General features: G+C 39.4%; 1 protein-coding gene across 2 annotated transcripts in view; it reads right to left on the bottom strand.

The window, feature by feature from the left end:
- Nucleotides 1-2,434: 2,434 nt before the first annotated feature.
- LOC122812813 (retinol dehydrogenase 8-like) overlaps nt 2,435-21,477 on the bottom strand; it is a 157,778-nt gene continuing 138,735 nt past the window's right edge. For both annotated transcript variants that reach the window (XM_044084865.1, XM_044084866.1), the window contains exon 6: nt 2,435-2,853. In XM_044084865.1, coding sequence (XP_043940800.1) covers nt 2,620-2,853 — 234 coding nt within the window. In that variant the 3' untranslated portion in view covers nt 2,435-2,619. The remainder of the gene's footprint in view (nt 2,854-21,477) is intronic.

The raw sequence follows: 21,477 nt of genomic DNA, 5'->3' as shown, positions 1-21,477 counted from the left end.
TGAAAATTGATATAGGTATACTAGAACTAAGATGATCAGCAAAGTAAGTCCCTAAATAAAGAAGTTATAAATTATATGGTCGACTGTATGGAGTGCTACTGGTGATGGTTACTGGTGATGCTTTAGTCAATGCATTTAAGACTATTGGCATCAAGACCTGGTAAATACTTGAAATGTGACACTCACCAATGTTTTATGAAGCCTGATGCTTTAGTAGTAGAATATGCATATTTTGCATTGAGGCTGATATTCAAACAAAGCCTGATCCCATTCCACATGGAAGTACTAAAATGATGTAATTGTTTGACATTCTCCATTATTCTGCACCATATTCATTTCTACTGACTGGCGAGATACAGCCAATAGAAGGACAAATAGCAGTATAAAACTAGCAACAGAGGACAAAAACAGAGAAATTGTGGTAGATGGTAAGAGATGATTTTATAACGTCTAATCCTTCACTATCTCAATTTTCACCCTTGAACTGTTAAATATACTGACCTTTTTACCTTTTAAGCAAAAAACAGCTACCTCAGTGTCTGTTCTTTCAAGAAGAGAAATGGAGAGATTTCCTGTGACACTCTTAACCTCCAAAAACTGTCCACTGTCTCTGTTTCTGTCTCTCCCCCCTGTTTTTTTACCCCTGCATGAAATTTGTCACTCTTTTTCCCAAAACTTCTTCCATTAGTTTAAGTGCATTTCATATAATTCACATATATTACTTTCTATCCATCACAAATCGTTTGTTCTGAGAGACCTACCATCTTTACTGTATCTGCTCATTTCTTTGCACACCCTTTTTGTACTACATTGTGCTACAAGTGGCACGTACTGTTGTTCTGAAACTCTGTTCAGTAAAAAAAATGTTCTGCCCACCCTTCCATGTTGCCCACCATCTAACACAGAGTCAGTTTAATCCCTTGAGTAAAACAAACTCTATTAAATTCCCTACCTCCATCTTTTTTTTATTTATATGCCTTCTTTAATGCTTAGGGATATAATTATTTATGGGTTAGCAGTAGCTTGATACGCATTTACAAGCCAATGCATTTATCTACCTCAGTGCCAGGAGCAGTGATTGCTACTACCCTCCTCAAAAAGTGCAGTTATTGACTAGGAGTATTAGTCTGTTACTCAACTATGCTGACTGAAGTGTTTCAACCCTAGTGGCCAGCAGTATGCTATTACCAGTGATGTAAACCTGGAGAGAGTAATTTTTTTCTCAACATCAAAGTCATGTGCTTTGCAAAGGTGTCATGGGTGGCAATTATTTGCCTGTGTTTCTGCAGTACTTCTGACAGTAGTGCATTTTTAATCAAGAGCAAAATTATGTATATTGCTTTTCTACAATGATAAACTACAAAACAAGAATGTAACAGCTTAGTCCATATAAATAAGATTTAAATGTAACCGATTTTCTAATCAGGACTAAAATGCTGACTGTTACTCCTTTTGATCAGCTGAACCACTGGTGCTTTTTTTTATCAAGAACAAAAATAGAACATGTTGCTTCCAGGTAATAATTTTAAAATTATCGACACTGCTTCCACTTTATAATAAACTACAAAACAAGAATGCCTAGGTAAAATCATTTTCATCTGTTTTCTAGCTCTTCTGTCAGTACTTGTGAAAGCAATAAGATTGACTTGTTATCATAAACAGAATGCTGTATGTTGCTTGGTCATGATCATTTTTATTTGAATCATGTAAAATCAGCTTTGCTTTTTCCTAGCACTTCTGACACTGTTTGTGAAAGCAATCTAATATATTAGCATATCTGACATTTCTGAAGATAATGAAATCACTTGTTTTTATCAAGAGCAAATGCAGTATATTTCTTCCATGAGGGCATCTGTTTTTCTTTGAAGTATGTAAAACAAGGTTGTTTGCTAATATGTCAGACAAGGCTTTGTCATTTTGTATCAAGATGTTGCATCTTGTTCACCATAATACATTTTGACCACACATCATTAACCCCTATGATTTCAATGTAAGTCATTATTTGGCATTGACAAATACTTGTTTTTATATGTACTGTTCATGTCTGCCTTTCAGAGTGCATGTTTCCTGATCTCTGTGTAATCATTATAACTTTTAATGACAGCATCTTGTCTTAAACAGTCCTTTTTATTATAAAGTCATCAATGTGTAACTTCTTTTGACTTACATTAAAAGCATGGCAATCTCCTTCGCAAAACTGAGCTTAAATAAATAATAATAAATAATTAGTTCACTTGAACTGCACAAGTGTCTGTTTACAACTATAACAGAAGTTAACTGCACTTAACTGATACTTGTCTTGTATATAAAAATGTGGACTACATGCATGCATTAGACTCATTATCAGGTGAGGTGCTGTTTAGAATGCTACTATAACCATAGATTATTTGTTCTTCAAGAAGTGCATTCAAAGTAAATCATACTGTAGCCCTGCTTTATTTCTGTGCTTTTATTATTTCCTTAATTTTTAGTGGTACAAGAAGTCATTTCATTTGATTTTCATTTTTCAATATGATTTATGTAGTTACATTCATTCATTCATTAGTTATGTCATGTTTTAAACAATTCACAAAAGGAAAGATGTAATATAAAATAAATAAGAAAAAGACAAAAACATTGTTATGACTGTGGTTTTCCAAGATCAAAACTTTTTCTGCTTCTCCATCTCAACAGCTTGATGAAGTTGAGGCTTGCACTGAAGACTTTATCATGCTGGAAAACCATCTTGTAGAAAGTATCAATGGGTAGGTCTCCACTGGGATCAGCATATTTCAGAGTAGTCATGGGTGTGTAGAGGGTATTGGTCTGATGGCGGAATGGTGGATTTTCTGAGTTTATTATTTTTATAGTGTGCTGTTAAAAACAGTGAGACTTTATAAATCAGCTATTCTTGGAAAACTCATCAGTTAAACAATATTCATAATCGGGTATTATCAGGTTATATGCATGCAAACAGACAAATAGTGTGGTATAGCAAATAATAAAGGCAACTATATTCTCCTTTGGATTAAGACAGAAAAAACACTCATTATCATTAAAACAAATTCAAGTTATATATCAGATTAGCTTGTATCCATCTGTAGACCCTAGGCTACTTCTGGAGTTGCATAGAACAGGTAAATATATATGAAGCACAAGTTTTGCTTTAACTGTAGACCTTTTGGCTTTCACATGGCAGAATGCTAAAATACCTTTTGAGTTAGAGTAAATTGCTTGGCTATTGAAATAACAGCAGAAGCTTACATGTGCATCATCATGAAGTGTAATTAAAAAATTCCTTTTTGTCTCTTAGCCTTTCACTTTCTAAATGTATTAAATCATTTTCTGTTGATCCCAAATGCATAATGGTGTCTACCGCTTCTGCAGTAGGAGTGACAGCACGTGCCAAGATATGGTTCCTAGTGAGTGAACCTGAAGTTGTGATATGAATGCTACTCACAGAAACACTGTACTGTGCATGCTCAAACCAAATTTCTTCTGAGTGCAAAATCAGAAGAGATGGAAAGTAAAATAGGTATTAGTGCAGACTAAATTTTGTTCTCTATTTCTAGCAACACGGAGGTTGGAATGATCAAAAGAAAAGAGCTGTAGCTTGGAAAAAGGGAAAACAATTTTCATGTTTGACATTAGTGTTATAGCTGCCTTTCATAGTCAGGTTGCATAGTATTCAGTGTACTGCTTTGCAGTAAGTAGCGCATTCACAATACCTACTAGCAGTACTGAGCAGAGAGGAAAATAGTATGGCAATAGGCATAAGCAATGCCCATATAATAGCATACAAATGAAGGCGCACAGTCTACTGAATGTATAATGGAATGCAAATGAGTACCTGTGAAAGCAGATCGTGAATTGTAGACATAAAGAACCATCAGTGTGCAGCAAGTTGCCTGTCAATATAAGAGAAAAAGCATGCAGCAATTTGCAGAGTTGCAAAAAGCAAAGATGTTGAGACTTATAGCAGTATTTGTGCAGCAGAACTTTTCTTTTAAAAATGCCATTACCTCTTATCTAGTAGAGTAATGTGGTAACAGGTGGTGCAAACAAAAATGATATAGCTAAAGTATTGCCTATCACCAGCTAAATGACCAGCAGCTGAAAGATCATTTAGGTGGACAGAGATAGTATACAGGTACTTGTTGATATGCATTGTTTATGAAGAGGCTGTAGAGGAATGTGTATTTCCTGTAAGGATGGACACCAATGTATGTGTAGGGATCACTATACTAACTACATGGGCCTTCTACAGACAAACAAGAGACACAATATGCATACCACAGGTGCTGGTCTGCAGAAAACTCAGTCTGCTCCTTGATACACTAGGTCCACATGTAGATGAGCATATCTGTTTCTCCACCACATAAGGTGAAAGCCACCACCATGTGTGGCTTCTATGGCATCCCCACCTCCCAGAAGAATGGGTACTATACATTGCACACATGTGGCAATAAAGACCCCACATGGTGTCTGTGGACTGCATTTTCTCAGTAGGAAGGGCTGCCATTCTGTCAGCAGCCATGTGTGCAAACACACTGATTCATAAATAATATGTTCTTCATATCACTCTGGCAATGCATGTGATTCCCAAATCTGGCATACAAGTCATCTGTTTCACCACTTCTTGCAAGTGAAATTCCACAGGCCACTTAGTTGGCATGTACAGGCATTGTGCTAATCAGACGTATACAGAGCCAAGGACAGTGTGTACAAATATCTCACCACTCCATGATCTCACTGTGTTTCCAGTGATGTTAGATACCCACAGAAGACCTGGTTGATAATGGCCATATCAAATCCATACAGAATGGCTAAACTGCCATATAACATAAATTATGCACAATCCAGAAACATCACAGAACATAAGTTCAGCCTACTGAAGGTCCAGTTCTGCTGCCTGGATATATCTAGGGGGTGCTGCAAAATGCTGCTGATACAGCTTACAAGATGTAGCATGCTGCAAGGCTCATAATATAATTACTAGTATGGATGCAGACCACCTGTCCATTCCAGAACCCCTACAACAAGCTGTGTCACAACCAACACACCAGCTTCATTCACTGAGGTCTTGAGACAGTGATCAGCATCTGAACTATGGACCTCCAGAAAGAGGCTAGCACAGTACATGGCAGCACAAGTGAAACTATTTGCCCATGACAATCACATAATGTGGTGCCACTCCAAACAAATGTCATTTATGCAGTCTTAGTTAAAGGCTGTGCTGGACAGTGCATAGTTAACACCAAAAAACACCAAAAATATCTGAAAACAGCCACCACAGACAGGATACACCAAACTATATAGCAACAGAAATAGCAGCACAGACTGAATATATAAAATTTATTGTGATTCTGATACCTCGGCCTTCGCCTTCAAATGGAACAATTCACATTCACAAAAACAAGTCTATAAGAACCACCTGAACAATTCATTAATAGAAATCAATTAACTTTGTTTCAAAATTTAAAGCCACATTTACCAAAATTTTTTTACAAAAAATTTTTTACAAAAATCTTTTTACAAAACACTTCTATCCATATTTATTCTACCTTTATTTCTTACTATGAGCTAGTAAGAAATAAAGGTAGAAGGAAAAATATGGCTAATGCAGGTGCATATGCATGTGGCAGATGCAAGGTATGTGATAAGATCAGAAATTTGGATGGTACTAGGATCAATGGCATTTTATATAATGCCATTGATCATTTTGATTGTAATTCATTTGGGGTAATCTATGCTATTGGGTGTAATTGTCCAGTACAAAAATGGTATTTGGGACAAACCAAGCGTAAGGTAAAATTAAGAATATTAGAACATCTAGGAGATATTAGAAATGTAAAGCTTGATAGTCCTGTGGCTAGTCATTTTCATAAAGAACATGGAGGTTCGGAGAGAGATTTAATTTTTAGTGTGATAGCCAAACCCTATGGGGGGGGGGGGACAAACCATAGTTTTCAAAGGAGGTTATTAAATATGGAATCTAAATATATTATTAATTTCAATACTCTCTAACCTAATGGCATGAGTCTGGAAATATGAATAGCAGTGGTGGAAATATTGTGCTATTTATTATCAGTATATAAATATTTAATATATAATAAATATAGATAGAAGTGTTTTGTAAAAAAAGTTTTGTAAAAAAAAATTGGTAAATGTGGCTTTAAATTTTGAAACAATGTTAATTGATTTCAATTAATGAATTGTTCAGGTGGTTCTTATAGACTTGTTTTTGTGAATGTGAATTGTTCCATTTGAAGGCGAAGGCCGAGGTACCAGAATCACAATAAATTTTATATATTCAGTCTGTGCTGCTATTTCCGTTGCTATATAGTTTGGTCTATCCAGTGCATAGTTAAGTCACACTGTGCATCAGCCACCTCCAAATTCACTGTATAGGAGGGAGGGTGGAGTGGGTTGTAGCCATCACCATTTGTATAGGTGCCCAGGGACACAATGATGCACGGGTGGCATCATAACCTGAGCCAGTGGCCACATCATCAGTAGCAGAGAAGGAGGTCTTGTGACAAGAGGTAATCGGTGTCATAGACAATATCTTTTGAGGGCAGGGAGATGGTGACATATGGGACCATGTCTGAGAGATGATGCCACTTTGTGTTACTATGGTCTGGGGTATCCATGCTGGCTTGATGTGGCAGGACCAGAGATCCCGTGGGACAGGGACAGGGACATTATGCTACTGCGAAATGGAGTCCACTTGAGAGATATCCTGCCCCTGTTGACTGGCAGGAATCTCCACCCATGACATAGGGTGGTGGAGTGAGATATTCCTAGGCCTACAAGAGCTGACTGCGTACCCAGTGATGGCCTTTCAGCGTAACTAGCCAGTGTACATATGCCTGACTCCAGGCAATACTGCAGGATTGGGCAGTGATGGTGGAACTTGCTGCCTTGTGCAAAGATATAGCTATGGTAGGAACATCTGCCACAATAGTCATCACGGGACTTAGCATTCATGACATTGTCACTGGACTCCATGACCTCACCATTGATATTATTCGGAGAGATCTTCATTGAAGCTATGCATTGCACCAGTCATCTCCATCTCAGCATGGATAGCAGAAGACTATACTCAGATGACAGCTGGATACATCAGCTGACAGAGACCTAACACCACCCACATACCATGGGCTGGCTTTGATACGTGACAGTGCCAGGAACCCCTGCTAGGCTACTAACTACTGAATACATCCACAGTGGATGCCATGCACTCCTCTGGTGCTGCAGCCCTAAGGAGAGCTGTGCTAGTGCTTACATTCACATGGATGCCACCACAGTGAGGATGGTGAGTGCTCATGCTCTACAGATTGTAGAGTAGATGCAGGTGTGGTAACACCTTAATCTAGAATGGAGACAGAGAATGCCTGTGTGCCCTCTAACTTGACTTGATTCTGTGTTTTTGTATTATTGTTAGGCCATGCATAGGTACTGGCAACAGCCTGTTGTTTGACCCAGTACAGGTGTCATCTTATCAGTGATCCAACCTGTAAATGTACAATGCAGAACAGACACAGTGTCTCTGAATACACATGTAACATGTGAGACGTTGTGTTGTGCATGCAAACAGTGGTTCAGAATACAAAGATGTAGTAGAGGCACACACCTCCACTGACTTTCCTGTGTACTTTCTCGCCTGATGTCTTATGGGAAACATGCATTAGTAAATGTGTCCTTCCTACATCTTCTGTGTATGCTGTTCTGTGTGCATATTTTGTATTGCTACTAGTCTGATGCATCATCTTTTGTGACATGAGAAATGGCTACTCCTAGAACCTATGTTCACTAATCCGGTTAAGATACGTGCACTGTCCTATTCTTTATGCAGGGCCCTTGTAACTCATCATCTGTTAGGCTTATAGTAGGAAGTGATCCCACTCCAGTGGCTGATATCTCTCCCAGTATGCCATATGCTTTCTTGCCTCTAACATTGCTGTGAAGTGCAGATCCCCCCACCAACAGCATTGATATTATTGACCAATATCTTTTAGATGTACTAGCTAGTTAGCACCCTATCCCCATAAAATGTCACCCATGAGTTCTGAATGCCTTTAGCAGGATGTCATTCTCAGCTCAACTAAGTTTTTCCAACCTCTGGCATCCATTCCCTCTTTTGCACTTGTTGACATCAATGTAAACAATAGATATAGCCATAATCCATTGACTAATTGATACAATAGGTTACCAATTACAAATAGTGGTTCTCCATAAGTGTACTCAACATTGCAAGTGTAACAAGGGATAGGAACACAGCAAATGCCACTGATATATTATACTATGGACAGTGGGATGCTGCAGTGATACCCAGACCAGTGTTAGGAACAGATGTATATACATATTTAGCTGGGGTTGTTTTCACACAGAGGTCCATGGCGGACGTGTAGCTAGGGTGAGATAAAGGAGGCAGTCACCTGGGTACAACGTGTTAGGGGGCACAATTGAAAAGTGCAGTTTCTGCATTCTTTTTTTCTGTATGACCATATCTGAATATACCAGTCAGCTTGATAGAGTAAAAGCCAAACTTTTTTGTTTCCTCTTCACTTGAAGAGCTAAGGGGCATGGATCTGTCTATAGAAAGTTGGTACAGTAAAAAACAAAGAATTTTTTTTATTTGCTTTTGAGGGGGTGGGGCACTATTTTCTGGACTGGCATCGGGAGCTAGATGAGCCAGCTCTGGCTCACAGGAATATACTAAAGAAGAAAAGGCTTCACAAATAGAATGGGCAGGGTCAGCTAAGGGTTCGCAGGTGACTGTGAGATAATGGGCTATGATATTGAGGTTACATGGGGGGGGGGCACCATGCAAAGGTGTCCTAACAGCATGTCTGTTTAGGACATTTAGGATAGTGTGTGGATAGGCAGTTCTAATACTGAGAGGCCCACAGCAGAAGTGTAGCATGGGTGAGGTAAAGGGGGAGCCATCTGGGTTCAAAGTTTTAGGGGGCATGATTGAGAAGTAACATTCATGCATTCTTATTTTCTGAATCACCATTTCTGAATATACCAATCAGCTTTCTACAGTAAAAGCCAAAGTCCTTTTTTTGTTTATTTGATCTTCACTTGAAGAGCTGAGTAAGGCATGGATCTGGCTGTATGAAGCTAGTACAGTAAAAGCCAAAGTCCTTTTTTTTATTTGCTCTTGAAGAGGTAAGACACTATTTTTGGGACTGGCACCAGGCACTAGATAAGCCAGCTATGTCTCTGGCTCACAGAGGTGTACAGTGGAAGAAAGGGCTTCATAAAGAGCATGGGCAGGGTCAGCTAAGTGTTCACAGATGACTGTAGAATAATTATATATATATATATATATATATATATATATATATATATATATATATATATATATATATATATATCTATACAGGTTACATGGGGGAAAATACATAGGTATCCTCACAGCATATACTCACAGCATGTCTGTTTAGGGCATTCAGGATCGTGTAGGGATAGGCAGTCTTAAGAGTGGGTTGCCTTCTCATAGTTCCTCTGTATTACATATGGACTATATGCAGGTACAGGTAGCAGGTAATCATACTACAAATAAACCTATGAAACTGCACCCAGTTCCAAGACAAGGGCTGATTTGTACATCATATCTTACTGCAGTATTATAGATCACTGTGTGCTTCTTCAGGGCTGTGCCTTTAAAGTGTGCTGCCAGAAACTTACTTCAAACTCCTTTTTTTCCCTCTGCATGCTTTGGCATTTAAAAAGTGGCATGTTCAACTAAGCTGCAAATATATAACAGTTTTTATGCTATGCATTTAAATGAGCCTAGTTCCTACATGTGTCTGTGAATCACTATATTTTGGTAAACTTCACAGACAGCTTGACATGTTTCTCTGCATGAGGCTATTATGTAGTCTCCAAAAGTTTGTGCATGCTGCCTGCTCATGTACTTGCATTGCACTTCATGGTGGTGTTAAAGTACAGTGTTCACATTCAAACAGAATTCAGATTTCCAGAGGGAATCTGACCATGATCTATTTTTACATGTTACTCATGGTGATGGTTACCAGTGTTAATTCCCCAGGGAGAATCCTGCTTTTTCTTTTGAACAGTCAGTTCAGGGACTTGATGATGGGCACTATTTGGATCCATTTAGGAAGATAAATGCCTGGTTTGGCCTGGAAAAGCTTTTGAGGGAGATTATGGCTATCTTAATATCAGTGAAGAATGCAGGAGCTGTTATAATGATCTGTGGTACTGCTCCAGCAGTAGGAATATGAGGTTAGGCAGGAACATCCTGAACGGTACAGTATTTGGCACTGACATCGTTTTTCAGACTGTAATTTTAAAATCCTTTTTCAGTCACTCAGAGCAGTTTTCCTAATAAAGGTTGCTTTCTCTGATGGGTTTCAAGGAGTACCAGGTGAGCTGCTGTGGGAAACTGTATCTGTGCTGTGTCTGTTGCTTGTCTACGTGTCATGGCACCATAGCACTGACGCACATTGTGGGGTAATGCGTATCTGTTCATTTGAGAGGCTGTGGGTACTGTTTCCGTCTTTTGCTGTATTGTATGTACATGTGGGTCTGTGGGCAACTTCCATGCTTATGCTGTCATGTGTGTACATATGGATTTGTAGTTTTGCACTGCTCTCTGTATCTCATCTACTCCTGTATGTGAAGGCTGTTTTGCCCCTGTTGTCTTTCATCATGGTAAGAGCAAAAGTTCATCTCTTTTGGCTGCCTTAGTGGTAAAAAAGGCAGCTGATACTTTCAAACACAGTAGGATTAATTGTGTATTACCTACTTACTTATATACTATATTAAATTCACCATCATTTATGCCATCTGTGATGCCCGTGCCCTGGCCCAGCAATCAAGGAACCACAATCCTCACCACTAACACCAGTGAGGGGTGTCTCATATAGGAGGAAGGATAATAAATACATACAGTAAAGTGCAATTTCCCTTAAGAGCACACAGAGATCACAGTCAGTCTGGGGCTGGTCGCTTCCTTGCTCTTGAGGTCCCCAATAAGACTCCCCACTGGCACAGCTATAGGGTCCAGATGTCAGCCCAGTGGGCAAGCTAAAACCTCCAGCACCCTCTCTGTCCAACCAGTGCTTCGTGTCCCTGCCCAAGTAGCTGACACACACACACACACACACACACACACACACACACACACACACACACACACACACACACACACACACACACACACACTTTGAGAAGAGTTTATACAACCACACAGACACTCCTGGGGAAGGCTGGCACAGGTTCTCCAGCTGTGCCCCTTTTACCCAGACTACACAGTAGTACCACTTGCCACCACCCACTAATAGTTATCAGCTACTAAAAGGCCCTTAAAAGGTTGTCCAAATATTACTGTGTAATATTAGTATCCAATTGGTAAGTGTGACTAAACAGTCATGGCTTATTTGGAGTGACTTGTACAGTAATCACTATAAATATGCAGTGTACTCTAGAGCTTAACTTATCTCTACACAAAACAGCCACAGTTGAAAGGTTTAAAAACATTTTATAATAAATAATAAAAACACAAGACAATACTTTCTACTACATGGTACTAGTCAAGAGTTCAGAGATCACAGAGAAATACTAAAAATAATTCAGTAGTATAGTTCTGACATCACAGAAAAACACTTAGTCTAATCTTTCTAGTTTCTAGCTATTTCTAAAGCACAAATCTAAGATAACTTACATATAAAACACAGGCAGTGCTGATGATTTGGATGGTCAAGACAAAAATGCTTAATAATCTCTGATTCACTCTGTATTTAAAATCACATTCCTGGTTCCCATTACATCATTCTTCATACTTCCCAGGCTAACAGAAACTGCATTTACATTCTTAACATCTCCTTGTGTTATCTTGCAGCTGGTCAGGAAGCAGAGCAATAAAAATAAATTTGCATGTTTAAATCTAGCAATTTAACTCTTGGTTAAAACAATAGAAAGAATGTCTTCCTCTTGACGGGCTGGAGCCGACTTTAGATCAAAGAGTCACAACATGCTTGTACTTAGTCAGTGGAGAGCACTGTTGTGACATTTTTTTGCAATTCCACATCTAACAGCAGTTTTTCCATTTAAGACAACAAGCCTGTGCCTTACATTAATATTAACAAATGATAGAATTATCTATAAAATTCTATCTGGCTAGGCTGGCAGCCTTCACATTTCTCCCCCCTGGAGAACTCAAGCTAGTTTTTCAAGTGACCCTTGAGAAACACTGCTTGAGAGAGTTAGGTTTATCTGAATATACCTTACCCTATTCCCTGTCTTGAGAACCCATCTGCATTGGCATTGCTAATTCCACTGTGGTGCTGCACTGACATATCATATGCTTGCAGCCCTAGGCTCCATCTTAGCAACTTGGCATTTTGCTGTCTGGCTCTGTTTAACCATGTTAGGGGGTTGTGATCTGTCATAACATTGAATTTCTTTCCATACAGATAAGGCTGAAGTTTCTGCAGTGCGCACACTATGGCTAGACATTCCTTTTCTACAGCTGCATAGCATTCCTCCCTGGATTGGAGCCTACGACTGAGATAAAAATATTTAAAAAACATTGAAAAAAATTTATAAACACTTAAAATGATTTAGAAATTATTTAAAAGTCATAAAATGTATGTATGGATCTTTGTGTTTTGAAATTTCATATACTAATCTGTTTGAATGAAGTGTACAACAACTGTTTTATTAATAATATAATTGTTTAATTGTTTGTGAATGTAATTGATTAATTGAATGATTTGGAAGTTAAAGGGTATATATAGGGACAGAATTGCAATGTAAAAATGTTCCAGCGGAAGGCAAGAAGCCGAGGTACCAGAACATTGTACTATTAAAGAAGTTTTGTCTCGCCTGTGGTGTTCCTGTTTCTGTTCCTGATCGTATTTGTGGTTCAAGTTAAGTTTTTATTTAGTTAATTTTTTGGAATATGGAGACCACTGAAACGTCAGAAATTACAGCCAGTTGTTCCTTCTTGGATTTAATTGCTGAACGTAAATGGAGATTTGTCTCTAGGGACCCTTGGAGTTCTACACCGGAAGATTGTGAGATGGACAGGTTCTGTACATTAGAGACTTATGACCAGGGAAGTAACTATTTTTTATGATAAGAAACAGTTGGAGAAGTATGTTTCGTTAGAGATCACCCCCAGGGGCCTTCGAATAGACCAGCCTCTGGCCGGTGATTTTGCCAATGATGAAAGTGATCTCTTGGTTCATAGGTTCATAGGTTAGTACTAAGCTAACTGCCCTTGCGAGCCATTTTAAGCCTAGCCAATTATCCCTTGTGAGACTCAAACCCTGCACCTTGTGCTTGTAAGGCAAACACCTTAATCATTAGGCCACCCTCCCAATGCCAGCCTCCTTGCAATGTACTATTACTTGGTTGCAGGTCTTGATCAAAAGGAAACTGCAAACTGAGATTGTAACATTGCAAGAAGCACTTTTTAATGATATTCCAACACAAAGGTACAAATCAATGTTTGATCAAGTCAGTTGTAATGTACGGAAAGCAGAGAACAGCATTAAAAATTATAAAAAAGAAAAAGCTTAACAGAGACATTAAAGAATTTGAAAATGGTTCAGTCTATGTATGTTTATGGAGAGGGCGTGCTACTATACACCGGAAAAGTAAAAGGCAGGGGACTGAGGCTCGTGATTCATCTATATCTTCGTGAACAATTTTCAGGGAGAAAAAGTGTCTCCTTTGAGGAAGTTAATTCTGATGAATCTATGAGTTCCAAAAACACCATGAATGGGCAAGTACAGGTGCAGCAACAGCAATGAACAAGGACGGGAAGAGGAAAAAGCAACGGAAGAAACAAAAATAGTAAGTGTTAGACTCAGGTGTAAATGTTTCTATTACATTTGGAAATGATTCTCATGTTCCCATTTCTTTTTATAACATTTGTAACACCATTTGCGATGTAAACAGTCTGCATGCAATGTCAAAAGTGTCTGAAAACCACATGAAATGTGTACCTCTCTTAGGCAAGAGGGACAGTCTAATTCTGATGAAAATATGAGTGATAGATGTTTAGATAAGCTGTATACACAGAATAATGAAAGTAATTTAAATATAGCTCAAGATTAATACGTATGTTGAACTGTTTACAAATGTTTTTGATACTATAAGTGAAGTAAATAATGAAGGAAACAGTATGCATTTGATGAATCACTATTGGGGAAGAGGGACAGCTTAATTTAAATGAATATGTTAACAATAGATGTCCCCATGGTGTTCACATTTCTTATATCAGGGAAGGCAGTGAAAGTTGTAATAGAGCTGAAGACAACATGAATGTTGATCTGTTTACAAACGCTCGGGTGGATGAAACTGAAAGCAATGCCATGAAAATTATTAATCTTACAAATGTTAATATATCTGATATTGCTGAGCAAGTTTTGCTCAGAGGCACAAAATTTGTACCCACCAAAATTCCATCTTTGGCAGTTACGATTATTGATGTCAAAAGATTTTGTTGCAAGTTAAACATCAAAGCATTTTTTCATACTGGAAAAGAAATACCTTGTGTAGATGTAACAAATATGAGTGAATCTTCTGATGAAGATGATATACTGAATGTAAGCATCTATAAAAATGAAATGTATGAGATGTGTATTGGTTTGGGTGAAGGGGATTCAAATGATGTTAGACAAAGTAATATTTTATCTGAACCATTTGTCACAGGATATGGATTTCTGGAAATGCCCAAATTAAGTTCAGATAGCAAGTTCATACCCCCTAGGAATAGTCAAGCCATTAATGTTTTTGAAAACTTAATGTGCAAGAAAGTGGAGAATAGTTATGGTCAGTTTGTAAAGAAATTTGAATCTTATAATTTGAGTAAGGCAGAATGGATGGCCTTGCAGGGACTCAGATCAAATATGAATGGGATGGTATACAAAACGGCTGATAAAGGAGGTAATTGGGTAGTCATGAATACTACACCATATGATGAAATGGTTTAAAAAATACTATCTGAAGAGGGTTATTATGTTAAATTGCAATATAATCCTCTGAGCAGATTTTCAACAGAGTTAGAGGAAATACTGGAACAGGAAGAAAGATTAGTTTTTTTGAAACACAAGGATGTTAAACATTTGATTATAAAAACTCCTAGACATCCGTTTATGTACGCCATTCCTAAAATTCACAAGAATATGCTTAATCCTCCGGGAAGACCTGTTATTTCAGGAATAGGGTCATTTTTAGAAAATGTTAACATTTGTTTGGATTTTCATTTCAAAAAATATTTGATCACCATACCCTCACATGTTAAAAATGCTCAACAAATTTGTGAAGAGTTATTGAATTTGGAATGGAAGGGTGATTACTTTTGGGTAACAGTAGATGTTACTGCTTTGTATTTCAACATTAACAGAAGATGGGGGTATGGAAGCAATGGCTAGAAAACTAGGAGAAGGTCCACATTCTGCTTTTCTGTTAATTTTATTAGAATTTAGTCTTACCCATAACTATTTCACATGGAAAAATAACTTTGTCCTACAAACGAGGCAAACAACGATGGGGGCAGCTTTTGCCCCATTGTATGCTATCATTTATATGGGTGATTTTGAAAAATCATTTTATGATATCACAAGATTATTATGTGAGAAATGTAGTATACTATAAGAGATGCATAGATGATTTACTGTTCATTTGTAAAGGTGATTAGGCTGAATTTGTAGAATTTATGGAAACTTTAAACAAGAATGCACATGGCTTGAGGTTTATTTGGGAAATTGGTAGTGATAATATACCATTTTTGGATGTCATGTTCTATATAAATAATGATAAAAAGGTACAATATAAACCATACAGGAAACCCACAGCAATGAACAACTTTTTGCATGCCACCAGCATGCATTCTCCCCATTTGATTGAATCATTACCTTATGGTGAAATTAAAAGGATTTTTTGAATACTTCTGAAATTGATTTAAAGAGAATCAATTAGGATGAAGAATACATGAGGTTAAAGAACAGGGGTTTTGATGATTATGTATTACAAAAAGCAAAAAACAAGGTCATAAATAGTGGAGGAAAGAAAGAGAGAACTGGTCCTAAACATCATGGAAGAATGGTCAGAAATAATTTAGAAGCTAGTGGGGATGAAGATGAGAAATTGTTCTTTGTTACTAGATACTCTGACTTTTCTCTCATCTTGGAAAAAATTGTCAGGCAAGCCTGGGAAATTGTCTGTGAGGACATCTCCATTGGCGCATTATTTCCTAAACGTATAGTATTTTCCTACAGCAGGTATAGCAACTTAAAAGAGTTGTTAAATAATAAAAAAAGTTCAAATTTAAGTTTATTTGACAACACAAGTAAAAATGTTGAGACTTGCTGCTGTGGTAAATGTTCTGTATGTAGTTGTGTTAAGAATTTAAATGGGAAAAGATCAATGGCAAGTTGTATAGGGCCACAGAATATTATAATTGTGATAGCTGTGAAGCAGTGTACATAATAGGTTGTGATTGTCATCCAACCTCATGGTATATTGGTCAAACCACCAGGAAAGCCAAAGTGAGAATTATGGAACATCTGGGGGATGTGAGAAGACAGAAACCTGAGAGTCCCGTTGCTATGCACTTTTTGTCCAAACATCATGGTTTGGACAAAGTCTATTTTTTAGTATTCTAGCACTTCCTGTGATTAATTGTGGGAATTTTAAAAGGCAATTGAACAGACTAGAGAGTAGAATGATAATCAATTTTATGCACTATACCCTTGGGGCATAAATTTGAAAAACAATCTGAATATCTAAATCATTATAAAGTTATTAAAAAGTATATGATAATTAAAGGTATTTTAGTTAGAATAAATCGTACACTTTTGCAGTATAAGTATTATGATGTAGGAATTTCTTATGATGTATGGTAGTAAACATGAAAAAATGAATGATTATATAGTTAAAGGTTGACTAATATTAGAGGTTGGGAGACAAAGAGATGTATAATGAGAATATAAATTGTTTTGTGTGCATATTTAAATTAGGTGAATAGTGCACTTAGTGCTCATTAGTACCTCAGTGAATATTAGTGATCTATTTAAGTATATGTCACTTTAAACTTTGCAAAATGTGGTGTGAATTAATTGTGTATTAAATAGCATTTAATTTAATTTAGAAATTATTTAAAAGTCATAAAATGCATGTATGGATCTTTGAATGTGTTTTGAAATTTCATATACTAGTCTGAATGAAGTGCACAACAACTGGTTTATTAATAATATAATTGTTTAATTGTTCAAATGAATGTAATTGATTAATTGAATGATTTGGAAGTTAAAGGGTATATATAGGGACAGAATTGTAATGTAAAAATGTTCTAGTAGAAGGCAAGAAGCCGAGGTACCAGAACATTGTACCACTAAAGAAGTTTTGTCTCACCAGTGGTGTTCCTGTTTCTGTTCCTGATCATATTTGTGGTTCAAGTTAAGTTTTCATTTATGTTTGGATATATAAACCAGTTCTCCCTCTGAAGAAATCTGGCTAAGTACAGCCCCCACCCCGTGGTTTGAAGCATCCACCTGCACAACAAATTATTTGCTGTAATCTGGACTGGCTAAAACAGTGGGTCCTTCCAAAGCTTCTTTAAGCTTCTGGAATGCCGTCCACATTACCTTATCTGGCCTGTTCTTCCTTGTCAGGTCTGTGAGGGGTGCAGCTGTGGTACTATAACAGGGGAAAAATTTTCTGTAGTACCCTGCTGTCCCTAAAAATGTCCTCACTTGCTTTTTAGTAACAGGTGCAGGCCATGCCTAAATGGCTTCCACTTTGGCAGGTTCTGGCCTTATCTTACTACTCACCACTCTATGTCCTAGGTAGGAGACCTCTGCCATACCCACCTGACATTTGCTCAGCTTAATGGTCAACCTTCCCTCTGTAGTCTGCCCAGTACCTCCCTGACATGTTGAAGGTGCTCTTGCCAGGAATGGCTGTAGATGGCAGTATCATCTAGGTAAGCAAGGGCAACCCCTCCTGCTCCTGCTAGGATATGACCTACCAGACTCTGGAAAGTCGCTGAGGCATTCTTCTTCCCAGAGGGCATCTTTGTGAACTCATACAAGCCAAAAGGAGTCACAAAGGCTGACTTCTCTCTAGGACTGGAAGTCAAGGGCACCTGCCAGTAACCTTTGGTAAGATCAATGGTTGTAAGATACTTAGCCCCACCCAGCTGCTCTAGGGCCTCATCTGTCCTAGGCACAGGGTAAGCATCTGACTCTGTGTGACTATTTAATTTTCTGTAGTCCACACAGAACCTGGTGCTGCCATCCTTCTTTGGCACTAGCACCACTGGGGAGGCCCAGGGATTGTTGGACTCTTGAATCACCCCTAGTTCCAACATCTCCTGTACCTGTCCCCTCAGAGTCTGTTTGACTCTGTTAGGTACTCTATAAGGGGCCTGCCTAATAGGCCTTTGGGGTCCTGTATCCACCTGGTGCTGCCCCAAGTGGGTGCACCCTGGTTTCCCTGTGAACATGTCCTCAAATTCCTGCAACTCTGCTCGTATTTCTTAAACTGGGTAGGAGATAGCTGCTGGGACATTGCTACCCCTTCCACCGAGGTTTCAGCCCAAGCCTCACTGAGAAGATCAGTCCCCAGATCTCCCTCAGACTCCTCCTGTAATCCACTGCAAATGCTCAGCACAAGGGCCTCCTTGTCATGGTAAGGTTTCATCATGTTAACATGGTACAATTTGTGCCCCTGCCATCTGCCTAGCAGTTCCACCATGTAGTTAACATCACTTATGTTTCTTACCACCTTGTAGGGTCCCTCCCAAGCTGCTTGCAGCTTGTTCTGTCTGACAGGAATGAGAACCATTACCTGCTGCCCCACAGCATACTCTCAAGCTCGAGTATTCCTGTCATACCACACCTTTTTCTGTTGTTGGGCTTCTGCCAGGTTCTCCTTGGCAAAGCCCATGAGTTCCCTGAGCCTTGTCATGAGGTTTAGGATGTATGCCACAACAGACTCCTTATGAGACTCACACTCACCTTCCCACTCATCTCAAATTAAATATAGAGGTCCCCTCACCCTATGCCCATACAGCAACTCAAAGGGTGAAAAACCTGTGGGTTCTTGGAGAACCTCTCTGTAAGCAAACAACGGATGGGGCAAATATTTGTCCCACTCCCTCTTAAACTGATCTGCAAATGCCCATAGCATGGACTTGATTGTAGAGTTTAACCTCGCAACAAGACCGTTAGTCTGGGGATGGTAGGGGGTGGTCTTCATGTGCTTCACCCCACAGGACTTCCACAGACAAGCCAGCAGGTCTGACATGAAACTGGCATCTCTGTCAGTCAATATTTCTGGGAAACCTACCCTGCTGAAAATCTCTAACAAAGCATTTGCCACCTTCTCTGCCTCAGTGGAGGACAAAGCCACTGCCTCAGGGTATCGTGTAGCATAATCCATTACCACTAGATATACTTTTTCCCTGTGGAACTCGGGGTACTCAGAGGACCCACAATATCCATAGCTACCCTCTGAAATGGCTCCTGAATCACAGGCAAAGGCATCAAAGGAGCTCTCACCTTGTCTCCTGCCTTGCCTACTTTTGGCACTGCTCACAGGTCCTGCAGTACCCTGTTACATCTCTGGAAATTCCAGGCCAGTAGAAGTTCTGCATAATATGCCTATTTGTATGTTTTATGCCCACATGACCTGCAAAGGGAATATCATCGGCTATGGCTAGAAGTGCCAGACAGCAGGCTCTAGGCACTACCAACTGCTGTACTCGCTCACCTTCAAGCCCTCCCTCAGGGGTCCACTCTCTGTATAGAAACCCTTTGTCCCAGTATACAGATTCACCCTTGCCTTCAGAATCAGGTGCCCCCCTAGCTACTTGCCTCAGGCCTTGCAATGCAGGGTCTGAGAGCTGAGCCTGTCTCAACGCTCTTCTTGTAACCCTTCCCAGCTCCCCTTCCACAGGACGTCTGGCATCCTCTGACAGCGGTGCCTCACTGTCAGCCTGGGTACTACTACTCACCTCTAACTTTGCAGTTACCCTGTCCAAGGGAACATCAGTACACACAAGCAGCTGTGGCTCACATTCCTTCTCACTGCTACAGTGTAGCTCACTCACTGAAGTAGCCACCTCACCAGTCCTGGCTGCAAGTATGCTGTCTGTCTCGGTCTCCCCCAGGCTACCAGACCCACATGCTTATCTCCTAGCCTGACTATGTGTAACTGCATAAGCACATGGTACTGCCTCATCCAAATCCTTCCCTATCAGGACATCTGCAGGATGGTAGTTCAATACCCTTGTTGACTCGAGACAACCTACTATTGGCATTTTGTCTTTCCCACTTGCTGGCTCCCTCACCTTCTGTTCCCCATCTTGTCTCTGTGGACATCTGTATGCCACATAGCCCCACTGGTTGCATTCAAAATATTTAACCCTAGGTCCTGGACATGTACCTGGACAAGTGGCTTCCCCTGCTACTGGCAGATTCTGTTGAGGCAGTCTGTGCTGCCCACCATGGGTTCCTTTAGACCCATGAGAAGTACTGGGGGTCCCTTTTCCTGTGCAGAGCTGCGCTGCTTGCCACGTATAGGTCTCATTTCTTTCCCAACTCATCTGAAGTAGCACATTGTCTATCAGCTAACCAGATCCTCATGTCCTCAGGCAAAGTGCTAAGGGCTTGTTCCCTCACCAAAAGGTCTGCCAGCCCTTCAAAAGTGGTGACCTGACATCCACTCACTCACCTATGGAAATAAGTGCCCAGTTCAGCAACGTATTTACACACACTTTCATCTGCTTTGCATCTATGCTCATGAAACCTTTTCCTATATGTTTCAGGTGTTAGCTTAAACAATTCTAACAAATGCTTTTTAACAGCAGTATAATCAAAACATGCAACATCAAACATTTTTGACAATGCAGTTACAACTTTACCATGGAGTAAGGGGGTCAGGAACCGTACCAAGAGCCTTTGGTCAACACCATACTGTTTACATACCCTCTCAAACATATGAATGAAACTATCAAAATTATCCCCCTCTTTAAATTGTGGAAGAAATTTACTGACCTGTTGTGCTTTTGGGGTGCAGTTACTTCCTTCCCCATTACCTCCATGACTCTAGCGAAGAGTCAGCATCTCCTTCTCATGCTGCCACTGCCTCTCCTTTTCCTCAGCCTCCAGGAGTAGCAGTTTCTCATTGTCCTCAGCCTGCAAACATCACAGTTTCTCATTGTCTTCACCTCAGTCTCATGGTTGCTTCTATTTCCACACGCATGGCCTCCAACTCAAGTCTCTTTAGCTCCAGATGGATTTTTAAGTCCTCTGTAGAAAGGTTGAGCTGTCCATTCTCTGAGGGTATTATATCTCTACTGCCAGTCTGATTGTTGTCCTGGTTGCTGTTTTCTGATGCAGCTGTAACCAAGGCTGCAATCAGGTCTGCATTAGTCAGGTTTCCATGCACCAGTCCCCTAGTCTGGCACATCTTAGCCAGCTGGCTCCTTGTCAGCTTTTCATA

The sequence above is a fragment of the Protopterus annectens genome, chromosome 10.part0, assembly GCF_019279795.1.
Source record: "Protopterus annectens isolate FY-2018-M chromosome 10.part0, PAN1.0, whole genome shotgun sequence".
In the NCBI taxonomy this organism is placed as follows: Eukaryota; Metazoa; Chordata; order Ceratodontiformes; family Protopteridae; genus Protopterus; species Protopterus annectens.
This window is presented reverse-complemented; position numbering and strand designations above follow the sequence as displayed.